General features: G+C 44.9%; 1 protein-coding gene across 36 annotated transcripts in view; it reads right to left on the bottom strand.

Annotated features, from left to right (window-relative positions):
• Positions 1-23,048, bottom strand: part of clasp2 (cytoplasmic linker associated protein 2) — a 582,371-nt gene that overhangs the window by 309,939 nt on the left and 249,384 nt on the right. For all 36 annotated transcript variants that reach the window (XM_038809903.1, XM_038809905.1, XM_038809907.1 and 33 more), the window contains 3 exons: positions 22,017-22,162; positions 9,954-10,089; positions 2,575-2,645 (listed from right to left, as the gene is read on the bottom strand). In XM_038809903.1, the coding sequence (XP_038665831.1) occupies positions 2,575-2,645; positions 9,954-10,089; positions 22,017-22,162 (353 nt within the window). The remainder of the gene's footprint in view (positions 1-2,574; positions 2,646-9,953; positions 10,090-22,016; positions 22,163-23,048) is intronic.

Here is a 23,048-nt window from a genome sequence, read left to right as displayed (position 1 = left end):
AGTCTAATTGCCAGCAGCTCTCAGTAGGCAAGACTTTTACCTACAGAGTATGGGTGGAGCTGGGATGTCTGTCAGCTTTTTACTTTCGTTTTAGGCTGTTTGCAGCAGGGTGCATTTTAGTTTCGTTTTCAGAGCTGGATAGCTGCAGTCACAGCCAGAAGGGGTATTAGTCTCTCTCTTTGTAATCTAAAAACTGTAAATCGATCCTTTGGTGATTTTACACTAATAACTGCTCTCAGTAGTGACTTTAACCTGATAAGCTTCTGTTAAAAGTTCTTTTTAAAGTCTTATGGAGGTTAAAATGACAGCTTAAGGATTACTTAGTGTTGTATTCTTTGGGGTTGTATTTGAATTGATGGTTGCTAAGATGTTAACTGTATGTTTTAAACAGGTTAACTTAAGTTAATACAATAGCATTGTTTGCTTTAAAAAATACTTTTCCATTTCTGTTGTTTTACATCTGTAGAGTGGGCCGTGTGCTCCCCATACCACAATCTATTAAAAGTTGTGGGTCAGATGAACTCCATGATACACTTTGGGGTTCTCTAAACCCTGGCCCATAACATTTGCTTGCAGGTGAAGGCATGCCGCTGACTTCGCCACTGCCTGATTAGTTTGTGGTTTGCAGGCCTTCCTGAAAACAAGTAGGCTGGATCTCATGCTTGCTCTCCAGCTAGCAAGATCTCAGACACCTCAGCTAGATTTCACCCATTCATTCTAGTTCTCTCTCCAAAGACACTGCCTGACCTGTAGTCAAGGTATTGCTGGCATTTTCGGATTTTATTCCAGATCTTGTTTAATTTGAAAGGTGACGACCACCTTGAATAGGATAATTTTCCTTCTTGATGTGAGACATGTCATACATTTTGTCCATTTAACGAAGATCTCTGCTGTGTTCAAGAAATGCAAGTCATCCAATTACTAAGTGTCATGGGAGTAGGGAGGAACCTCAAGGGTGACAGAGGAAGGTGAACATCGATGGGTTTAAGCCACATGGTCAAAGTGTGAGTTCATTGATATGGTCTTCATTCCCATAACAGCTCACTTGACTAATGGGAATGCATGACCCTTCCATGGACCACACCCAGGACTCCTCCCATCCCAGTGGTCTCCACCCGAAACAACCTGGTTTGCGAGTTCAAACCTTAGCACTCACAGTAACGCTGCAGCTCATCTATAGCGACCCTCCTTTGCCACCCGCGACCTTCCTCCGATCTCAATTAACCCTCCCATCTGCCCGCTCCTTCCGCCAATCATCCTGGAGCCAACAAACATCATCCTTGACCAAGAGTCAGTGACCCTCAACTTTCCGTCTATCACCTTTGACCTTCATGCTGTCATCCTGCAGCCTCCTTCCATCTTTCTGATCTGCTATGGATATATTTTAACCATCCCTCACAGACATTGAGGCATCCACCTCCAGCAGGACCTGCCTGGCTTCATGCTTGATGCCCCTTTCCTGATTGTTAAATTGTCATGTGTACTACTGCTACCTCCCTTGGACATACAGAACCAAACCTTTGCATTGACAAATCCCTCCTCTTATTGGATGGAAACCGACTTCCTTGGGACACCTTCTCCCCGTCAGCCCCCACACATGCTAGTGTCTTGCTGGCCTTCCATCCAAGTCCTCAGATGCTACCAGCACCCACTGGCCAGTCCAACCGCTGTACCGTTTGAGGACCAATCATCATCTCTATTGCTGTTCCTTCGTCATTGCTGCTCAGTACTGAGCAGCTTCTCCTGCTGGCCTCCCCCGTGCCCCCGAGTTAGACAAAGAAAGAACCAACGATCCAAAGATTGAATAACCTTGTCTGGTGTGCATCTCCTTTAAGCTGTTTGGAAACAGAAGATATGGGTTGCCCATGTGCTGCTGACTTATTTGTGGTATGTACATGGTAAATATGTTCCCACCATTTCTTCGTGGCATGTACATAGAATCATTGAATTTACAGTGCAGAAGGAGGCCATTCGGCCCATCGAGTCTGCATCAGCCCTTGGAAAGAGCACCCTACTTAAGCCCACGCTGCCACCCTATCCCTGTAACCCAGTACCCCAACTTTTTGTACACCAAGGGCAATTTATCATGGCCAATCCACCTAACCTGCACGTCTTTGGACTGTGGGAGGAAACCGGAGCATCTGGAGGAAACCCACGCAGACACGGGGAGAACGTGCATACTCCGCACAGACAGTGACCCAAGCCAGAAATCGAACCTAGGACCCTGGAGCTGTGAAGCAACTCTGCTAACCATTGTGCTACCGTGTTGGTAAATATGTTCCCACCACCAATGGTATGATGCCCACTTTGTCACAGGCACACTGCTGGCTAAATCTGAAGCTAGGAACAGAGATTCCAGTCTAACTAAATCCCTTTGCCCGCCTTGCTTTCGACTCTTAAAGGCCCAGTTAAATGCCGCATCATTTTTGACATTTGAAAGTTTACTGAAAACAGGTATTAAACACGTTGCTACTTTCAGTTTTTTTTCTGGGCTTCCATCAGCTATACAATCCAGAAGAACCTGCAATCTTCACTGGAAACAAAATATTTCAATCATTTATTTCAATATCTTACCTCCTTACAGCCACTGACTTTGAAGTGCAATTGCTGGTTATTAAGGGGATCAACCTTGGAACATGAGTGTGCTGCATGAAAAAAAATGAGTTAGTATATTTTCTGAACAAATTAAGTTATATTACCAAAATCAATATATATGTAACATGCAATGAAGATTTTGTTTTTACTGAATGAGAAAGACTGAAGTACTGCGCAAAATCACCACTAGTCTGAAAAACAACACAATCAACAATTAAGAGTTCATGATCTTGTTCTGCAAGAAAATTTGACACCCAAGGAAAGTTCTAGATATCACTGGAATATTGAAATGTAACTTGCTCGATCATGCCAGGTTCTGCCATGGATATTCTGGACTCTAGCCAAGCCATCACATCCTGAAGAAATGTTCTGCCTACCTTATACAAACTTCAAATGGGTTATAGCTAGTTATTCTGCACAAAGCTAAGTCGACTTGTATCTGACCCATATGGCTCCCTGTCTTGCAACAGTGGCATTAGTGAGGGACAGAGATCATGGCAACAACCATAGTGTGTCTGATCTGTCACCAACTCCTTAATATGTTTCCTTAGGGCAATGGATGACACGCAAGGCTGGTGACATGCAAGTCTGTCCACTCGCAATTAAATGAATAGCTTTACAAAAGAGTAACATTGATTTAAGATTGGTTTAAAATAGAGAGTAGGAATAAACAAGTCATTTTCAGGTCGACAGGTTTTATTCATTCACGGGATGTGCGTGTGCTGGCTGGGCCATCCTTGAACTGAGTGGCTTGTTGGACCATGTAACTGTGGATCTGGAGTCACAAATAAGAATGGCACAAGGAGATGCAAAATCTCACCTCACATCCCTCCCTCCAGCCCCAGGCCGAGTTCCTCCTCCCACTTCCCCTTAAGAGCAATTGCTTCAAATTTTATTTCAGATTTTTACTGAATTCAAATTTCACCCAGCTGCCATGGTGGTATTTAAACCTGGGTCTCTGAATTTCTAGTCCGGTGACAACACCACTACATCACTGCACTGCCTCTTCCCCACTGTGAGAAGGACTCAAATTGCAAGGGGCTACAGAAAATTTAAATGAGTGGGCAAAAAGGTTCAGATGGAGCATAATGATACAAGATGTTAAGTTCTCTACTTTGGTTGGCAGAACAGAAAAGCTGATTTTCTTTTTAAAAGTAGGAGGTGATTTAGGGAGGAAGACCAGGAGACACTGGAACACGATAAGAACCTCGGCAGAATGTTCACTTTGACTGTTTGCACTCTCATCACCAAGAACAATGGGAGAACATCCGACCTCTTCAAATCCCCCTTCATTCCCTCCACCAGACTGGCCAGGTTCAATTTATGCAGCAAGGCCCAGTCATGAGATACCCGAATCCCTAAAACCGCGTCTTGGCCAGCCTAATCGGCAGCCTCCCAAATCAACCTCCATCACCAAGGGATTCACCACAAAGATCTCGCTCTTGTTCATATTCAACCTGTACCCTGAGAAGGACCCAAACTACATCAACAGCTCTATTATCCTTCCCACACTAGAGAGTGATCTGAAACGTACAGCAGCAGGTCATCCGCGTAAAGCGACACCCTTGCTCCTTCCCCCTCCCTACACCCCTCCCCCTCTCTACACCCCTCCACCCACCTGACAATCTAAACGCGATGGCCAATGGATCAATGACCAGTGCCAAAGACAACTGGGTCAGCGGACATCACTGCCTTGTGCCCGTATATAATCGGAAGTACCCCAAACTCACTCCGTTGACACTAGCCATGTCAGCAGCCTCACCCAGGAGATAAATGTTGGTCCAAACCCAAATCCTCCTAAAGTCTTGAAAAGATACCTCAACACCAGTGTTGTGTTATGCTTCTTCATGTAGCATAAGCTGCTTCCTTGATATATGCTCTAACAAAGGAAAGTTCAGACTTGGAGATAGGTTTAACACATTTATTGAACAGTTAACAATTCTCCTACTTGAGTTTGACTCTCCTGATAATCTTGCTATAGTAACTCAGTCGGACTAACTAGTCTGCTCTAAGCCACGTGGTGGGTGTGATGTTTCTGATCTGCCCCTGTCCTTCTCAAGTGTCGCCTGTGGAAAGAGAAAGAGCATGTGTTCCCTGTCCTTTTATATGTGGGTCGTGTAATGCCCCCTTGTGGTAGTGTCACCTCTGGGTGTCTTGACTGCCCATTGGTCGTGTCCTATTCTATGTGTTCATTAGCTGCATGTCTGCATGTCATGACATCTCCGGTGCTCCCTCTAGTGTTTACTTAGTTGTAGTGTATTTACATTAACCCCTTGTGTATTCACCACAACCCAATCAAATGTCTTCTCTACATCTATTGAGATGATTACCTCTGAAACCTTCCCTACGGAGGGAGACAGGACCACATTTAAAAGTCTCCTGATGTTGGCCGACAACCGCTGACCACTGCCAAACCCTGCTTGGTCCTCAAAGATCACCTCCCCTCGAGTGGCGTGATCAGCACCTGAGCTAATACCTTTGCATCGCCATTCAACAGTGAGATCGGCCTATAATACCCACAGTCCACGGGATCTTTGTCCTCCTTCGGGATGAAAGAGAGAGACACTTGTGCCAATGTGGCTGACAGTTAGAGAGTCATTAAACATCCCAATAAGAATGCCGCCAACTAGGCTGTAGGACCTCTGGTGTGGTGACGGAGATATGCTGAGCTGACGCAGGAATGGTGGCTCTACTTTTTGAAATTTGCAATTCGGGACATTGAGCCCAAAAATCAGTCCCTAAACCAGCTAAAATCACCCCCACCCTCCTCCGGAACCATCACAAAAGATGAAAGATGCCCTCAAACCAGCAAAAGGGCTGAAAGGATGGTAAAACCTGCAGGAGCCAGGAGAGAAAAGGTAGAGGTGACAAACCTGCGGATCGAGGTGGAATGGGACATGGCTAAATAAGCCAATACCAATAAGGCCGCATTGAATGTAGGATTCCACTGGGAAGCCATCTGGCCCTGGTGCCTTTCCCGACTGCATAGAGCCAATACGGTCCCATAATCTCCTCTAACCCCTCCTTCTTCTCGCTCTCCACTAGCGGGAAGTCCAATCTACCCAAAAGCTGCTTCATTCCCAAATCATCCTCCGGAGGCACAGATTTGTAAAACCACCAGTAGAAAGCTTCAAATATCCCATTAATCTTATCCGGAGAGGTAACCAGCCCTCCCCCCTCATCGTTAACCTGTGCTATCTCCCATGCGACCGCCTGCAGCCTCAACTAGTGAGCCAATAACCGGCTGCCCTTCTCACCGTACTCATTAAATGCCCATCGAAAGCAACAAAGTTGGCTCACCGCCTTCCCCATCAATTCCAGCTTGAACTCTATCTGTAGCCTCTTTCTGTTCGCTACCAAGTCCGACGTGGGGCCGTGCAGTATTGCTGGTCCAAATCCAGAATGGAGTCAACCAACCTCTGCCTTTTTGCTCTTCCAACCTTATCCAATGGGCCTTGTATAAAATTATCTCTCCCCTGACCACGGCCTTCAATGCTTCCCAGAAGGTGGAAGGTGAAACCTCCCCATTCTTGTTAAAACCTACATAGTGCCTAATGGTCGGGACTACCCTTTCACAAAACCCCTGATGTGCAAGTAATGCAGTGTCCAACCCCCACATGGCCACTGGGCTCGTCCAACCTCCAGCCGTATATCCACATAATGTGGGGTATGGTCTGAAATTACATTCGCCGAGTAGCCACCACTCCCAAGATTTCCCCACCACAAAATTTGTACTCGGGAGTAGACGCGGTGCACGTGCAAGAAGGAAAACTCCTCTTCTTCGGATATCTAAACCTCGACGAATTCCCCCCCCGGCGCAAATGCTCCATGAACATTGCCAACTCCTTTGCCATGCACAAAGTTACAAAAGACTTGGGTCTTGACCTATCCATCCTTTGTCCAATGCACAACTTAAAATTTCCGCTCAATCAATTGGTGCAAATCTAACTCAGGGATGGCCGCCTTCTTAATAAAGCCAGTGTCACCCCAATTTGGTGCATATATGTTCACTAAATCCATCAGAGTGCCCGCCAACACCCCACTCATTATATCACGTATTGCCCACCAGTGTACGTCAAAAGACTGGCTGCCGTAAAGGCCTTTCTCCTGTTAATCAACATTGCCATTCCCTTGCCCTCACATCAAACTTTGATTGAAACACTTGCCCTGTTCATCCCTCCCTTAGCCTCGTCAGATCCCTAACACTCAAATGTGTCTCCTGCAAAAATAATACATCCGCCAGCAAACGGGCAAATACCTGGAATGCTTTTAACTTGACCGTTGAACCCCATCACGTTACATGTAATCATCCGAACTGGGGTCTCTGGACATCCCCCTAGAATCAGCCATATCTCACCTGTGAGGAGATCCAACTGGGCCCAAATCTAAACAGATTCCAAGTCCATCCAAAATGACCACCGTAACCACCCTCACACGAACAGATAAACAAAGAGACCAGAATTCTACCCTCTCCCCCACCCCCTCGTCCCCCCACCCGACCACCCTATCCCATCTCCACCCCACCACTCATTGAACTTCAGATAACCACAAAATGCCCCCTCCCCTTCATCAAGATAATCAGCTGCAGGCCTCTCCCCCACTTCGCGCCCTTCAACTAGCATACCTGTTAGCAGGGTGACCCCCACTAAGGAAACAATAACCAGACAGGAAAAAAAAATTAAACATCCCTCATACCCGATCCCTCATCAAATATCGTACATGCTGGGAAGAAATAATCCGCTGCCACCCCCCACCCCGTTCAATTAAACAAGCTACCCCAAGCAACCCTATAGTAGCATGGAAAGGAAAAAACAAAAAACAAAAAAAGAAAATAACAAAAACACAGAAAAAGGCGAGAGACATGAATGTGGACATGTAAAATTCAAAACTCTATAAACAATCACAATCCGTACTCTCCCAGTCAATTTTTCCTCACTAAGTCATTTGCCTCCTCTGGTGTATGGAAAAATGGTCTCCGTTCTTGAACTTGACCCACGACCGAACCGGTACACCACTCTGAACTGCATCTCACTCTTATAGAGCGCCGCCTTGGCCTTGTTGAACCCAGTGAGTCATTTTGCCAGTTCTGCCTCGATGTCTTGATAAATTTGGATGGTATGGCCCTCCCATCTACTCTCTTGCGTGGCCTTCGGCGATTTTAAAATTCACTCTTTGATCAGATATCAATGAAGGCGGACTATGATTGCCCACGGTGGATCCCCAGATCTGGGCTTTTGTCGCAATGACTGGTGGGCCCGGTCCATCTCGGGAGGGTTCGCAAAGGCTCTCCTTCATCACCAACTTCCTGAACATCGTCGCCACGTACTCTGTGGCCTTCTCATCTTCAATGCCCTCCGGCAGCCTGACAATCCTCAGATTCTGGCGCCCGGACCAGTTCTCCTGGTCGTCCAGCTTGGCCTTCAATACCTTTTGGGCCTCTGCCAACAACGGCACTTTTGCATCGAAAGAGGCAATCCGGTCGCTGTGGTCTGTGACCCACCCTCTCTTCCACCTCCCGAATCATCATGCCCTGCGATTCCAACTGCTGCTGGACCCTATCCAAAGTCACACAAATGGATGCCACCCCAACCTCAAAGCGCCTTGGACAGATCCTCCAACATCACCAGTCTTTGCTTCTGGGATTCCCCCGCAAGGAATTGCACCAACTTCTCCATTGTCTATTGGAAGGGCATTGACGACACGGAGGGCTCTGCCATTTTCACTTCCACTCGCCACAAGGGTCTTCTGGGTCTGATGAGGGGCCTTTATTCGACTTTGGTATCATGGAGTAACCTGCAGACATCCCACACCAGAGAAGAAACCAATGAACTTCAATTACTGCACCGTCCTTCCGAAAACTGCGCCCGTTTGCCAGGCAAAAAGTGCCAAAAACCAAGTCTCCAAGCGGGAGCCAACTTGTGTGCGAAAGCTCAGTTCATAGATGCCACCTGGTTCAACAAACAGACTACCCTTGGTTCAACAAATTGATCATCAACCTGCTAACCCATCCAACATTTCTCCAATATTCCCTAAGAGATATTCCCCAAGATATATATGACGATACAAAAGAAACAAAAACAAGTAGGTGCAAGGCAAACTGTATTTTAGACTTTATTGCAAGAGCGTTAGAGTGCAAGAATATGTGAGTCTTGCAGCAATTATATATGGCATTTGTAAGACCACACATGGAGCACCAAAGACAGTGTTGATCTCCGTACCTAGGATACAGAGTGCGCAACAAAGATTTACTGGATTTAATCCCAGGATGAGTGTGGTGTGCTCTGAGGAAAGATAGAGTAGAATGGGTCTATATTTTCTGGAGTTTAGAGGAATGAGGGGTGACTTTGTTGAAGCATATAAAATTCTTCAAGGTCTTGACAGGGCTGAGGGTGAGGAACCAAAATTGGGGATCACAGTCTGATGGTAGTGAATTGGCCAAATAGGACTAGGAGAAGGGTACATTCATTCAGGCAGGGGGTCGTGAATCTATGGAATTCTCAACCGCTGAGCATATTCAAGACTGAGATCCATAGATTTTGGACATGAAGGGAATCAAGGGACACAATCATATGAGGAAGAACTGCAGCTGAGTTCTTGCACAATCACTGAATGGCTTTTATGAGGGATTTTATGGCCTCCACCTGGTCCTATATCTTACTTTTTTATGCCACAAGACATGTAGAGCTGTCGGGACTGGTTTAGCACAGTGGACTAAACAGCTGGCTTGTAATGCAGAACAAGGCTAGCAGCACGGGTTCAATTCCCGTACCGGCCTACCCGAATAGTGGCGACTAGGGGCTTTTCACAGTAACTTCATTGAAGCCTACTTGTGACAATAAGAGATTATTATTATTATTAGATAATGCTACTGATCGTGTGAACTCCATTTGCACTTATGAACACCTTTTCTGGTCACAAACCTATTTTATAGAAATAAGTCTACGATTGGGCACAATTGGAACTTTTCTCAATGGAACATGGATTCCACACATTCCACCAGCATTTCCAACTGATCAAATGTTGGCTCTGCAGCAGGAAGGTCCATGTCATCCAGATCTGTATTCTTTGCTACCTAAGAAAAAGCTTTTCAATCCAATAGGCACTTTGTAAAGATCCTTACAGCAAAGGCTGATTTATTGTATTGTACTGATGGCAAATTCTGTCAATAGTGAATCTCAAATACTTCCTGCAGGTAAGAGAAGCTAACATGTTGAAGTTGAGACTACTTTCGGTCAGTATTGCTCACACCTCAGTAATTCCTCCTTGACTGTGGAGAATGAACAAATCAAAGATTTAAAAAAGACTAAATAATCACTAAGACAAGTCCAAAGAGAATATATATAAAACAGTATACTCACACGAATGATGCACCTAATTGCTGCTACTCCAGATGTTGCCATCACTTTTGCACAGTTTGGGACGAGGTTAAATAATGTAGGCACAATGGCTTCAGCACTATGATCAAACTTGTTGCCTAGATGTGTTGACAGGTGCCTGTGTAACAAAATTTCAACAAATGGGCTTTGACCAATAGAAACACATACCTTGCTGCTAGATTTAGCTGAGAAAAGGAATAATTGGGCTTGTACAGTTTCAATATACAAAAGTAACCTAATTTTTTTAACCTAAGAGTAGTTCCATTCTTTGTCACCCCAGGGTCGGAGGAAGGCTTCCTGGATACTTGGGGGCAGTTTGTCTGGCTGTTCCAAAACCTGTTTGAGGCCAGCAACCAGGGGCAAGTTAAGAATAAAAAAAACAAGATAGATGAGGAACCAAAGGACTGCGCAACCCAGGGGTGGGGGTGTGTGGGGGGGAAGGTAAACCCCCCCCCCCCCCCCTTTCCCTGAAAATAGAAGCAAATCACAGCTGAAGCCGGGGGGGGGGGGCGGCGACCATGGACTATAGACCGATCCAGAGGGCGGCGAAATGTAGATAGGGTCAATTAAATGAACGACAAAATAAGCCTCTCTGTACAATAAAGTAAATTAACACGGGTAATAAAAATGTGATGTATAAATACAATTGTTTATAAATATGAGAAATGCCAATAAAAAGTTTTTTTTTTTAAAAAGTAGTTCCATTTCTGGGAAATTTGGGTTTTAGCCACAACCTTTCTCTTTTCAAAATAAATTTAGAGTACCCAATTATTTATTTTCCGATTAAGGGAAAATTTAGCGCAGCCAATTGAGCTACCATGCACATCTTTTTGGGTTGTGGAGGTGAGACCCACGCAGGCACAGGGAGAGCCACAATCTTTCTTAATAGCAATTAATTTATCCACTGGAATGACAATGCCAATTCCTTGAAGTAAAAATTGTTCTTTTATAAATTAATTAAATGTTAATTTTAAGAAATACTACTTGGGCAATATTTTTTAAATAAAATTAGGAATTAGACAATTATCTCCAAAATGAACTTTAAGTAAGGGTTCGACCAAAAATGTCATGATTTTCAAGTTAATTAAGCAAAACACAAGCATATTCATCCATCTTCACCATTCAACTGATAGCTGCTGCTGCATTACAGACATTACACAATAGTGGGGCGAGTGGTATATTTGTAGACAGTTTGGTTAATGGGCCTTTAAAAATCTCATGATTGGCTGCCTGCCCAAAATAGTAGATTTATCTACGCTAACAGTGATTTGTCAATCCTTCACCCAATTGCTTAACTGGTCTGGATGCTTAATTCTGTTTGTCTCCCTCATGTTTCTCACCAGGTCTTGTACCTCAGTACAATCAGTATACAAAGCAATTCTTCTCAGTTAATCTTTCTACAGTAACTGAAGGAGTTCTCTCTGTGACATAGCTATTTTTCATGTTTCACAACTTTACTTTCTAATGGTAGAGCTAATTTAACATCCAAGTAGCCAATTGCACAAGAGTTCTGTAAGCATTATCCTACTTTAAAGATCACATCTTTACAGTGGGCCAGAATTTGCATGAACAGGCATGCGACGGCACCGACCATGAGTTAGACTTGTTCTCCCATCCTTCAGCTCAAAACAAATTGCCTACAGAGTTGCGGAAAGTGTATTCTGATAATGATGCAAGAAAGTAAACAGGGCATCTGAGACCGAAGTAAACAAAGCAACCAACAGGGTATCTCCTTAATCAATTCAATTTCAGGACTGAGAAATAAACAGGAAGGAGAAAAAGGTCAAATCAGGTAAAGAAAAAGAGTTGAAGAAAGATGAATTGGACAGAAAACAGAAAAGGCTGACATTTTTAAAATCTCCCACCAAAATTCAAAACACAAAGAAATGAAACCCCACATTGTAATGATGCTCGACAGGCCTACAGTCATTAACACTTGTCACATCATTGAAAGAGTGCTTCTGCTTGATTAGACTTTACTCTGCGGTGAGTTGGTGGAAATTATGCCATTAGCCTAGCCAATATTTTGATAGTTGCCTTACATTCAAGACAATGTTTCTATACAGGTTCTAATCGCCACAGAAATCATTTATGTTTCTTCATATAAACAATTTCATTTGTTACTCTGGGATGCTAAAGAAAGGCTCAACAGAAAGGAGTTGTGAGCATGTTTCTGAAATAATTTTATATAAAAGTACAATCCCATAGTAGAATTTCACAGTAGCACATTCTTACTGTAACAATTCAATAATATTTTAAAATATATTCGGTAGTTAGAAAATAGATTAGTGCTTCAGAACTGCAGGCGTGAATCCAGGAAGGAGTATTGCCTCCCTGATGCCAGGTTCCAGGGTGTAACTGGCTGATGTCGAGCACCATGAGGGGGAAGGGTGAACAACCAGTAGTTTTGGTCCACATCAATACCAATGAGGCAGGTAGAATTAATAATGTGATATTGCAGTCTGAATTTAGGGGACTAGGTAGAAAATTAGCAAGCAGGACCTCAAAGATTGTAATCTTCAGTTACTCCCAGTGCCACACACGCAAGTGAAGTACAGAAATAGAAGGATAAGAGAGATGAATGTGTGGCTGGAAATGCGGTGCAGGAAAGCGAGTGGTTCTTGGGACATTGGGACTGGCCCTGACAGAGATGGGACCTAGACATGCCATGCGGGTTTCACCTGAACAGTGCTGGGACAGAGTTCCTTGCAGGGTGTTTTGCTAATTCTATTGGGATGGGTTTAAACTAACTCGGCAGGGGTATAGAAGCCAGGAGATAATATTAGAGATAATTAACATTAATATTAGAGAGAATTAACAAGGGGTGCAGAATACTCGGGGTGACATATAGCACTGGAGTAGGGAATAAATGGAGGGAGGTGGTGGTGAAGAGGTATTGTCACTGGACTAGTAATCCAAGGTAATGCTCTGGGAACCCGAGTTTGAGGTCCACCACGGCAGATGGTGAAATTTGAATTCAATAAAAATCTGGAATTAAAAATCTAATGATGACCATGAAACTATTGCTGATTGTCATAAAAATTCACCTGACTCACTAATGCCCTTTAGGGAAGGAAATTTGCTATCCCTACCTGATCTGGTCTCCATGTGACTCCAGATCCACAGCAATGTTGACAAATGCCCTCTGAAATTCAAGGGTAATTGGGGATGGATAATAAACGCTGGCTCTGCCCACATTCCATGAATGAATTTTTAAAAAGTTAATAGACTCTAAATCAGAGTTACTATACATGACTATACAGACACCTGGCTCAAAGGATTGGGGGTGTTAAATATCCCTGGATTCACGGTGTTCAAGAAAGAGGGGTAGCGGTATTGATAAAGGAGAACAATGGATAAAAAAGGATGTCCCCAGGGGGATCATAAACAGAATCTATTAGGCTAGAATTCAAGAAACAAAAGAAGGCCTGTGTAAAGTGTAGTATAAAGGGCAGGTCAGAAGAGTTTCTAGAATATTCCGGTCCAATGAGGTGGGTGGTACTACTAGACCTGGTTCTTAGAAATGAGATGGGTTAAGTACACCAAGTGTCAGGAGAACATTTAGGAGATAGTAATCATTGTATTAGGCCGACTATGGAAAAGGACAAAAGAACAGTATATAGGGGCCTCACGGTAGCATGGTGGTTAGCATCAATGCTTCACAGCTCCAGGGTCCCAGGTTCGATTCCCGGCTGGGTCACTGTCTGTGTGGAGTCTGCACGTCCTCCCCGTGTGTGCGTGGGTTTCCTCCGGGTGCTCCGGTTTCCTCCCACAGTCCAAAGATGTGCGGGTTAGGTGGATTGGCCATGCTAAATTGCCCGTAGTGTAAGGTTAATGGGGGGATTGTTGGGTTACGGGTATATGGGTTACGTGGGTTTAAGTAGGGTGATCATTGCTCGGCACAACATCGAGGGCCGAAGGGCCTGTTCTGTGCTGTACTGTTCTATGTTCTATGTTCTAACAGTCCAGAGTGGGAAAAATTAACTGGGGGGAAACCTACTTCAGTCGGGTCAAAACGGACCTGAGCCAAATAGATTGGCAGTCAAAGGTTGGCAGGAAAAATGGTTGCTGACCAATGAGCTACCTTCAAAGAATAGATGTGTTCATAGTTAAGGTATATTCCCTCGAATGGAAAGGATCGGGCAAACAAATCTGGAACTCCCTGGATGACAAAGGAGATAGAAATTAAGATAAAGATGAAAAAGTATACATATGACAAGTGGCAGGCAGAAAACACTTTTAAAAACCAAGCTGAAACAGAAGGTTCAGGGGAGAGGAGAAAAAGCAAATAACAGAAGTGAAGGGGGAGCATAAAAGGTGTCTGATAGCTAATCTAAAAGGGAATCCCAAAGTCTTCTTTAGCATATAAAAAGTAAAAAGCTGATTAGGGTCAATTAGGGACCAAAAAGGGAATTGCTCTTGCCAGATGAGTTGGAATATAGGAAAATTACTAATATTTATAGACGGACAGAAAGAAAACACCAATTGAAGAAATAAAACAAAAGTGGGAGGAAGAGTTGGATATGGAATTGGAATGGGAATTATGGAGTGAAATAATACACAAGTTCAATGCTACATTTTCATGTGCTAGGATGAGCTTAATACAATTTAAGGTAGTACATAGAACCTACAAGACACAGGGAAGAATTATCAGATTCTTCACAGAGGTAGAAGATAAATGTGAAAGGTGTAAACGAGGACCAGCAAAGCACATCCATATGTTCTGGCCACGTCCACGATTAGTGGGGTTTTGGATCTCGATATTTAAAACATTATCAAAAATTGTGGAGGTGGAAGTATTATCGGGACCTCTTGAGGCAATTTTCGGAGTGTCGGGAGTACCAGCACTAATAGAAGGGAAAGGGGCTGATGTGGTAGCCTTTTCCACGTTGATCGCCCAAAGGTGAATGGAAGTCAGAAGATCCATCAAAAATATCAACATGGTTGGAGGATGTTACAGAATTCCTTGAACTTGAGAAAATTAAGTTTGCCCTTTGGGACTCAGATGGGAAATTCTGGATGAGGTGGAAGCTGTTTTGTCTCTATTTACAGATCGGTTTGTTGCCAGCAAATAAAGGGAAAAAGGAAAGGGTTTAATGGAAATAGAGAAAAAAATCTCAAATCAGGAGAATTGTCTTTTGCTTATTTTGTTACTGATTGACTGTTTGTATGTATATTGTTATGTTATATCCTTACTTAAATAAAAATATATTTTTTTTAAATTGCAGAGCCACTGGCCATACGTTTTTCAGAATTAATAAAACATACAATTTCCTGGACTTCATTAATAGGGGCAGATGATACAAGAGTAATGAAGTTATGTTGAATTTGTATAAGTTATTAGTTCCGCCTCAGCTGGGGTACTGCGTCCAGTTCTGAAGGAACTGTGAGTGCTGCTTGGCTAAATAAGAGTGCTTTTAGAGTTCGGTGAAAACAGGGAGTCAGGTGAAACAGGCATAAGGTGAAGCTTTAAGACTGAGTGTGGGGAAAGAGAAGTGTGAGTAACACAGAGGTGGTTATTTCTTCCCTTTAACTCTTTCAGGGCATTGGTTTTGGAGTAGTTAGTTTTTAAAGTAGAGGAGGTCCTCTGCACAACCAGTACTCTAAATTTAAGGGAGATACAAAGAGCTCAATTCAAGGGTATGGCAGGAGAGCTCAGCCCTGTGCAATACTCCTCCTGCAATATGTGGGAAATCAGGGACCATGTGTGCCAAAGTGTGCCCAGCTACAGCACCTGAATGACTGCTTAGTGCAACTGGAGCTGCAGTTGAATAAGCTCACTAAGGACATTGGGGATAGCACGTTTTGCGAGCAACTGCTGCACTGGTGGAAAAGAGTTGGGTGACAACCAGGAAGAGAGTAGGCGTAGGTAGGAGTCTAGTCTAATCATTCCCCTCTCAAACAAATATACCATATTGGACACTTTTTTTGTGGGGGGGGGGTGTATGGTCTCTCAGGGGCAAACAGAAACAACCATGTTTGTCGTACCATGGTTGGCTCTGCTGAACAGCAGGGGTGAAAAAGACTGGGAGAGTTTTAGAGCCAACCGGCATTTCTGCGGTCGCGAACAAGACTCTCAAATGGTATGCTGCCTCTCCCGTGCCATGGTCAAGGACGTTTCAGAGAGGTTGCAGGGCATTTTGATGGGGAAGGGTGAGCAGCCAGTGATCATGGTGCACGTTGGTACCAATGTCATGGGCAGACAAAGGGATGAGGCTCTGCAACAGGAATTTAGGGAGTTAAGTAGTAGATTAAAGAGCAGGATTTCTAAGGCTGTTACCTGTAGATTACTTCCAGTGCCACATACGACTGAGTATAGGAATAGGATGATAAGTCAGATGTAGGCAAGGTGTAGAAGGGAGGGCTTTAGATTTTTGAATCATTGAGACAGTTTCTGGGGTAGATAGAAACAAGGCGGACGGGTTGGACCTTAACCGGAACTGGTCCAATATTCTTGCTGGGACGTTTGCTCGTGCTGTTGGGAAGGTTTTAAACAAATGTGGCAAAAGGATGAGACACAGAGTAGATGGGCAGTTGGAGCGCAAGGTTCAATGAAATATAGATGGAGAACTAGGGCAGTCCTGTAGGCAGAAAAGACATGGGCAAAATAAAGCACAAGGGAGGATTGGGAGGCTAAATTGCATCAATTTAATGCAAGGAGCCTGTCTGGTAAGACAGATGAACTTATAGCATTAATCAGCACATTGAAATATGATATTGTTACAATCACTGCGACATGGCTCAAAGAAGGGCTACATTTCAGGGTATGGAAGCTTCAGGCATGATTGGGGGGGGGGGGGGGGGGTGATGCAAGAGAGGATGGGGGGGGGACATTTCATTATTGATAAAATAGACCATCACTGCAGTCATGAGGGAGGAGATCTTAGAAGGTTCTTCAAATGAGGCCACATGGGTGGAGCTTAGAAATAAAAAATGGTGATCACATTGCTGGGATTATGCTATAGGCCTCCCAACAGTCACAGGGAGATAGATGATATGTAGGAAAATCACAGAGGTGAGAGTGTAATAGCAATAGAGGATTTTAACTTTGCCAATATTAACTGGAATCACAGAACCGCAGAAAAATACAGTACAGAAAAGGCCCTTCGGCCCATCGAGTCTGTACCACCGCATGAAAGGCACCTGATCTGCCATTTGTAATTCCATGCCAGCACTTGGCCCATAACCTCAAATATTAAGACGTGCCAAGTGCTCATCCAGGTACTTTTTAACGGATGAGGCAACCCGCCTCTACCACCCTCCCAGGCAATGCATTCCAGACCATCACCATCCTCTGGATAAAAAGGTTTTTCCTCAAATCCCCCCTGAACCTGCCGTCCCCCCATCTTGAACTTGTGGCCCCTTGGAACCGACTCTTCAACTAAGGGGAACAGTTGATCCCTATCCACCCAGTTCATACCCCTCATAATCTTGTACACCTCGATCAATTCGGCCCTCAGCCTGCTCTGCTAAAGCAAAAACAACAAAAGGCTATCCAACCTCTCTTCATAATTTTAATGTTCCTTCCGGGGCAACATCCTGGTGAAACACCTCTGCAGCCGCTCCAGTGCAATCGCATCCTTCCTATAATGTGGCAACCAGAATTGCACACGGTAGTCCAGCTGCGGCCTCACCAATGTTGTATAACTTCCTTGCTTTTGTAATCTATGCCACGATTGATAAGGCAAGTATACCGTATGCCTTTTTCACCACGCCATTAACCTGCCCTTCTGCCACCAAGCCACGGTCTCTTTTTTCCTCAGGACTTCCCAGTGTGGTGCCATTCATTGAATATCTCCTCGCCAAATTGCCCCTTCCAAAGTCTAACACCTGCCACTTTTCTGCCCATTTGACCATCCCGTCTATATCTTCCTGTAACCCAAGACTCTCAACCTCACAGTTAACCACCCGGCCAATCTTTGTCTCATCCGCAAACCTACTGATCCTACCCCACACATAGTCATCAAAGTCATTTATATAAATGCTGAATAATAGGGGACCCAGCACAGATCCCTGTGCTACGCCACTGGACACTGGCTTCCAGTCACTAAAGCAGCCGCCTGTCATCACCATCTGTTTCCTACAGCCAGCTTTAAATCCACCATATTCCATCGCCACACTGCCAGTACGTAGATAGTCATACTCGGCTCGGGGCAGAGCAAAACCTAATCCGAGGAAATTAAGCCAGGCAAATGGTCAGTGTCAATGGGCAGGCAATTTGGGGATAGTGACCACAATTCTGCAAGTTTCAAAGTCATTATGGAAAGGGGTAAGGATAGTCCAGAAATCAAGTGTCTGAATTGGTTGAAGACCGATTTCAATATCATTTGACAGCATCTGGTAAACATAGACTGGGAGTAGCTCCGTGTAGGTAAATCTACATTTAGAAAGTGGGAGTCTTTTAAAATGAAATAGTGAGAGTTCAGGGCCAATGTGCTCCTCAAAGTGAAGGGCAAGGATGGCAAGTCCAGGGGACCCTGGACGTCAAGGGATATTGAGGGTTTGATAAAGAACAAAAAAGGAAGCATATGGTAGATTTGAACCATTAAAAATGGGGGAGGTCATTTAGGAGTGTAGTGTGTGGAGGGGCGAGCTTAAAAAAGAAATTAAGAAGGGAAAAAGGGCCACTAAATATCATTTGCAGATATGATGAATAATAATCCTTAGTATTGTCATAAGTAGGCTTACATCAACACTGCAATGAAGTGACTGTGAAAATCTCCCAGTTGCCACACTCCGGCGCCTATTCAGGTACACAGAGGGAGAATTCAGAATGTCCAATTCATCTGCAAGCACGTCTTTCAGGACTTGTGGGAGGAAACCGGAGCACTCAGGAGGAAATCCACGCAGACACAGGGAGAACATGTAGACCCCGCAGATGTGACCCAAGACGGGAATCAAACCCAGATGCTGGCATTGTAACGCAACGGTGCTAACCACTGTGCAACACAGCAAGGCATTTCATATGTATATTCAAAGCAAGATGATAACCAGGAAAAAAGTATTCGGTACCATGGGGCAATCTGTGCAGGGAGCCAGTAGACATGGGCGAAGTCATAAATGAATATTTTTTATCTGCATTCACGAAGGCGAAAGACATGGGGCTGGATTCTCCATTTGAGACAAAAAGTCCCCACGCCGGCATGAAAATGACGGTGTTTTATGCCAGGAAACTGGTGCAAAACACCCACCGATTCCCTGTTCTGGGGGTGGGACGAGCAGCCAGGCAACTTAGAGCACCCAACTCTAACTGCCGATACGGCCCGGAGCATTGTTGGGTCCGTGGCCGCGCATGAGCATGGTGGTGACCTACAGCGGAAGTGACGAGCTTCATGGTGGACTCAGCCCATGGACCGTAAAAATAGTCCCCCCCCCCCCCCTTCGGCCTGCTCGCACTTCCCGGACCACCCCCTCCACAATTACAGGCCAGCTAGTCTAACGCCAGTGGTAGGGAAATTATTGGAAAACATTCTGAGGGACGGGATTAATCAATGCTTAGAAAGGCAGGGATTGATAGCACAGATTTGTTGGTGGGAGATCCTGTTTAATTAATTTGATTGAGTTTTACAAGAAAGTAACTAAATATATTGATGAGGGTAGCGCAGTTTACATGGACTTCAATAAGGCTTTTCACCGTGTGGAGTTTGCACATTCTCCCCATGTCTGCGTGCGTTTCACCCCCACAACCCAAAGATGTGCAGGTTAAGTGGTTTGACACGCTAAATTGCCCCTTAATTGGAGAGAAAAATAATTGGGTACTCTAAATTTAAAAAAAATAAAGCTTTTCACGTGGAAAGCTGCTCCTATAAGTTAGAACCCATGGGATCTAAGGCAAGTTGGCAAATTAGATCCAAATAGGAGGCAAAGGGTGATGGTCGAGGATTGCTTTTGTGATTAGAAGCCGGTGACCACCGGTGCCGGTCCCTTGCTGTTTATGAGACACATCAACGACTTGGACATGAATCTACAAGGTACTACGGGCGGAATTCTCCGCAGGGGGCCGAATTCGTGAAGGCCGTCGTGAACTCGGCCGAGGTTCACGACGGCCTCGGAGCCCGCTCCCCGCACCTAATTCACCCCCACCCGGGGGGCGAGGAGTGGGCCTCCGTCTTTCTCGGCAGCAACCTCATCACGCCGAGAAAGTGAAGTCATCCGCGCATGCGCGGGTTGCCGGTTCCAACCCGCGCATGCGCGGATGACTTCATCATGCAGACGGCACGAACCCGCGCATGCGCGGTTGCCGTCTTTCTCCTCAGCCGCCCGGCAAGACGTGGCGGCTTGATCTTGCTGGGCGGTGGAGGGGAAAGAGTGCGTCCGTTTTGCACGCTGGCCCGAAGATCGGTGGGCACCGATCGTGGGCCTGTCCCCTCCCGAGCACAGTCGTGGTGCTCCCGTCCCAGTCGGGCCCCTAGATGCCCCAAACGGGCATCTGGCGCCCATTTCACGAATGCAGCGACCACGTGTGTTTGCCGCCGTCGTGAAACGGGCGTGAAGGGCCGGCCGATCGGCCCATCGGGCTCGGAGAATCGCCGTTCGCCTTGAAAAACGGCGAGCTGCGATTTTTCCGAGCGTGGTGGGGGAGAAAATCGCGGGGGTCGCCAGGGGGCGTAAAAAATGTCGGGGGGCCCTCCTGCGATTCTCCCAGGCCGCATGGGCAGCGGAGAATCGCGCCCAAAGTATGCAGATGAAACAAAAAGTGGTGTTGTTGACTGTGATGAGTATAGTCTAAAGCTACAGACTGATCAGCTGGCAAATTGGGCAGAGCAATGGCAGATGGAATTTAATCCTGATAAGCATGAGGTGATGCATTTTGGAAGGTCTAGTAAGGGTTAAATATACACAATGAACGGTAGGTCCCTAGGGAGTACTGAGGAGCAAAGGGGGCCTTGTTGTACAAGTACACCGATCTCTGAAGGTGACAGCACTGGTAGATAGGGTGGTGAAGATGGCACATGGAATGTTTGATTTCATTAGCCAGGGCAGAGAATATAGGAGTAGGGATATCTTGGTACAACCTTATAAAACATTGGTTAGGCCACAGATGAATATTGTGTGCAGTTCTAATCGCCACATCATTGGAAGGACGTGATTACACTGGAGGGGGTGCAGAGGAGATTCATCAGAGGAGCTGCAAGTTTGGAAAGTTTCAGCTATGAGGAGAGACTGGATAGGCTGGGTTTGTTTTCCCTGGAGCCGAGGAGGCTGAGGGGGGCTGTGATAGAGGTATACAAAATTATGAAAGGCACAGATAGGGTAGATCGCAATAATCCTTTCCCCATGGCAGAGGTGTCTAGGACCAGAGGGAATAGGTTTAAGGTGAGGAGTAAGTGGCTTATCTGAGGAAACATTTTCTTTACCCAGAGGGTGGTGGAAAGATGGAACGCGCTGCCTGAGAGGGTGGTGGAAGCAGGCACTCCTGTAACATTGAAGCATCTGGACAAGCACTTAAATCGCCAAGGCATAGTCAGCTATGGACCAAAAGGTGGTAAATGGGAATAGTATAGATTGGTATTTAATGGTCGGCATAGATGTACGAGTCTGTGACTCTAATATGAAGGCATTGGAGAGGGTACATAAAAGATTCATGAGGCTGATTCCAGCAATGAGGTAGAATTGTTTTCCGAAGAGAAAAGAAGGTTGAAAGGAGATTTGATAGAGATATTCAAAATCATGAGAGAAGATAAGGAACAAACTGTTACCACTTGCAAGGTTCAAGAACAAGAGGGCACAGATTTAAAGAAATTAGTGTAAGAAGCAAAAGTGAGGGGAGAATAAGCTTTTATATGCAGGGATTAGGGTTGGAATGCACTGCCCAAGAGCATGGTGGAGGCACGTTCAATGGAAGCATTCAAAGCGGAACAAGACTAATCTGAAAATGAAGAATGTGCAGGGTCACGGGGACAAGGTAGGGAGAAATGGTACCAGGTGATTCGCTCATTCGGAGAGCTAGTGCAGACACGATGGGCCAATTGAATTCTTTCTGCACCATAACAATTCTGTGATTCTCAGAGAGTAAACAGGTCAAAGTATACTTCCAACACTTACGCTACAGTAATGCAAGCTTCCCTGACAACCTGCGAGCGAAGATCTTTAGCCGACAATTTAAAAGCTCCTTCCAATAATCTTAAATGTTGAAAAAAACAGTCATATTCTGTAGCTCCAGCAATCAGTAGTGATCGAATCTTCTTCAGCTAGGAGAAAAAAGGAAAGTTTTCAAATACAGGTGCACTCGGTCTCTTGATGATTAAGTGTGTTTAACAGTAAGTAGCCGAATTGAACAGATCAGAAAGATATCAGATTTAATACTTGGTCTGGCTGAATTAGCTGATCATAACTTCCATTGTGCTGAGGGATGCTACAATTGGCCTTTGAATTGCTGGGTCAGTATGGGGACAAACAATTAATCTGGGTTCTGCTTTCTTATCAATGTCAAGCAAATTTATTCAAAAATACGGGGAGGCGGTGGCACAGTGGTACTGTCACTGGACGAGTGACCCAGAGCCAGGTTAAAATCCCGCCACTGCAGATTGCGAAATTGAATTAATAAAAAAATCTGGAATTAAAAGTCTAATGGTGACCATGAAACCATTGTCAATTGTCATGAAAACCCATCTGGTTCATTAATGTCCTTTAGGGAAGGAGATCTGCCGTCCTTACCTGGTCCTACATGCGACTCCAGACCCACAGCAATGTGGTTGACTCTTAATTGCCCCTCAAGGGCAATCAGGGATGGGCAATAAATGCTGGCACAGCCTGTGATGCCCACATCCCATTAACGAATAAAAAAAATACTCATGCGTGTACATCAAGTGAGGCTATCACCACATGCAACTATAATAGCCGTAACAACTAAACAGCCTGTCCATCGCTTGCAGATTCACCTTAGGCAATACAAGTTGGTAATTGGCACAATAATACTTGAACAATACTCCCAGCAAAGCGGCAACAAAGTTAGTAGTGGAAAACTGGGTGATGTAGGAAATTCACAGAAACAACTTTTCAAGAGTTTCCAATGAAATTCAAAACATTAACAAAAGGAGGTAGTAAACAGAAAGTTGAATCCTATCATTTTTGGTT

The sequence above is a fragment of the Scyliorhinus canicula genome, chromosome 10 (genome assembly GCF_902713615.1).
Source record: "Scyliorhinus canicula chromosome 10, sScyCan1.1, whole genome shotgun sequence".
Classification (NCBI taxonomy): domain Eukaryota; kingdom Metazoa; phylum Chordata; class Chondrichthyes; order Carcharhiniformes; family Scyliorhinidae; genus Scyliorhinus; species Scyliorhinus canicula.
This window is presented reverse-complemented; position numbering and strand designations above follow the sequence as displayed.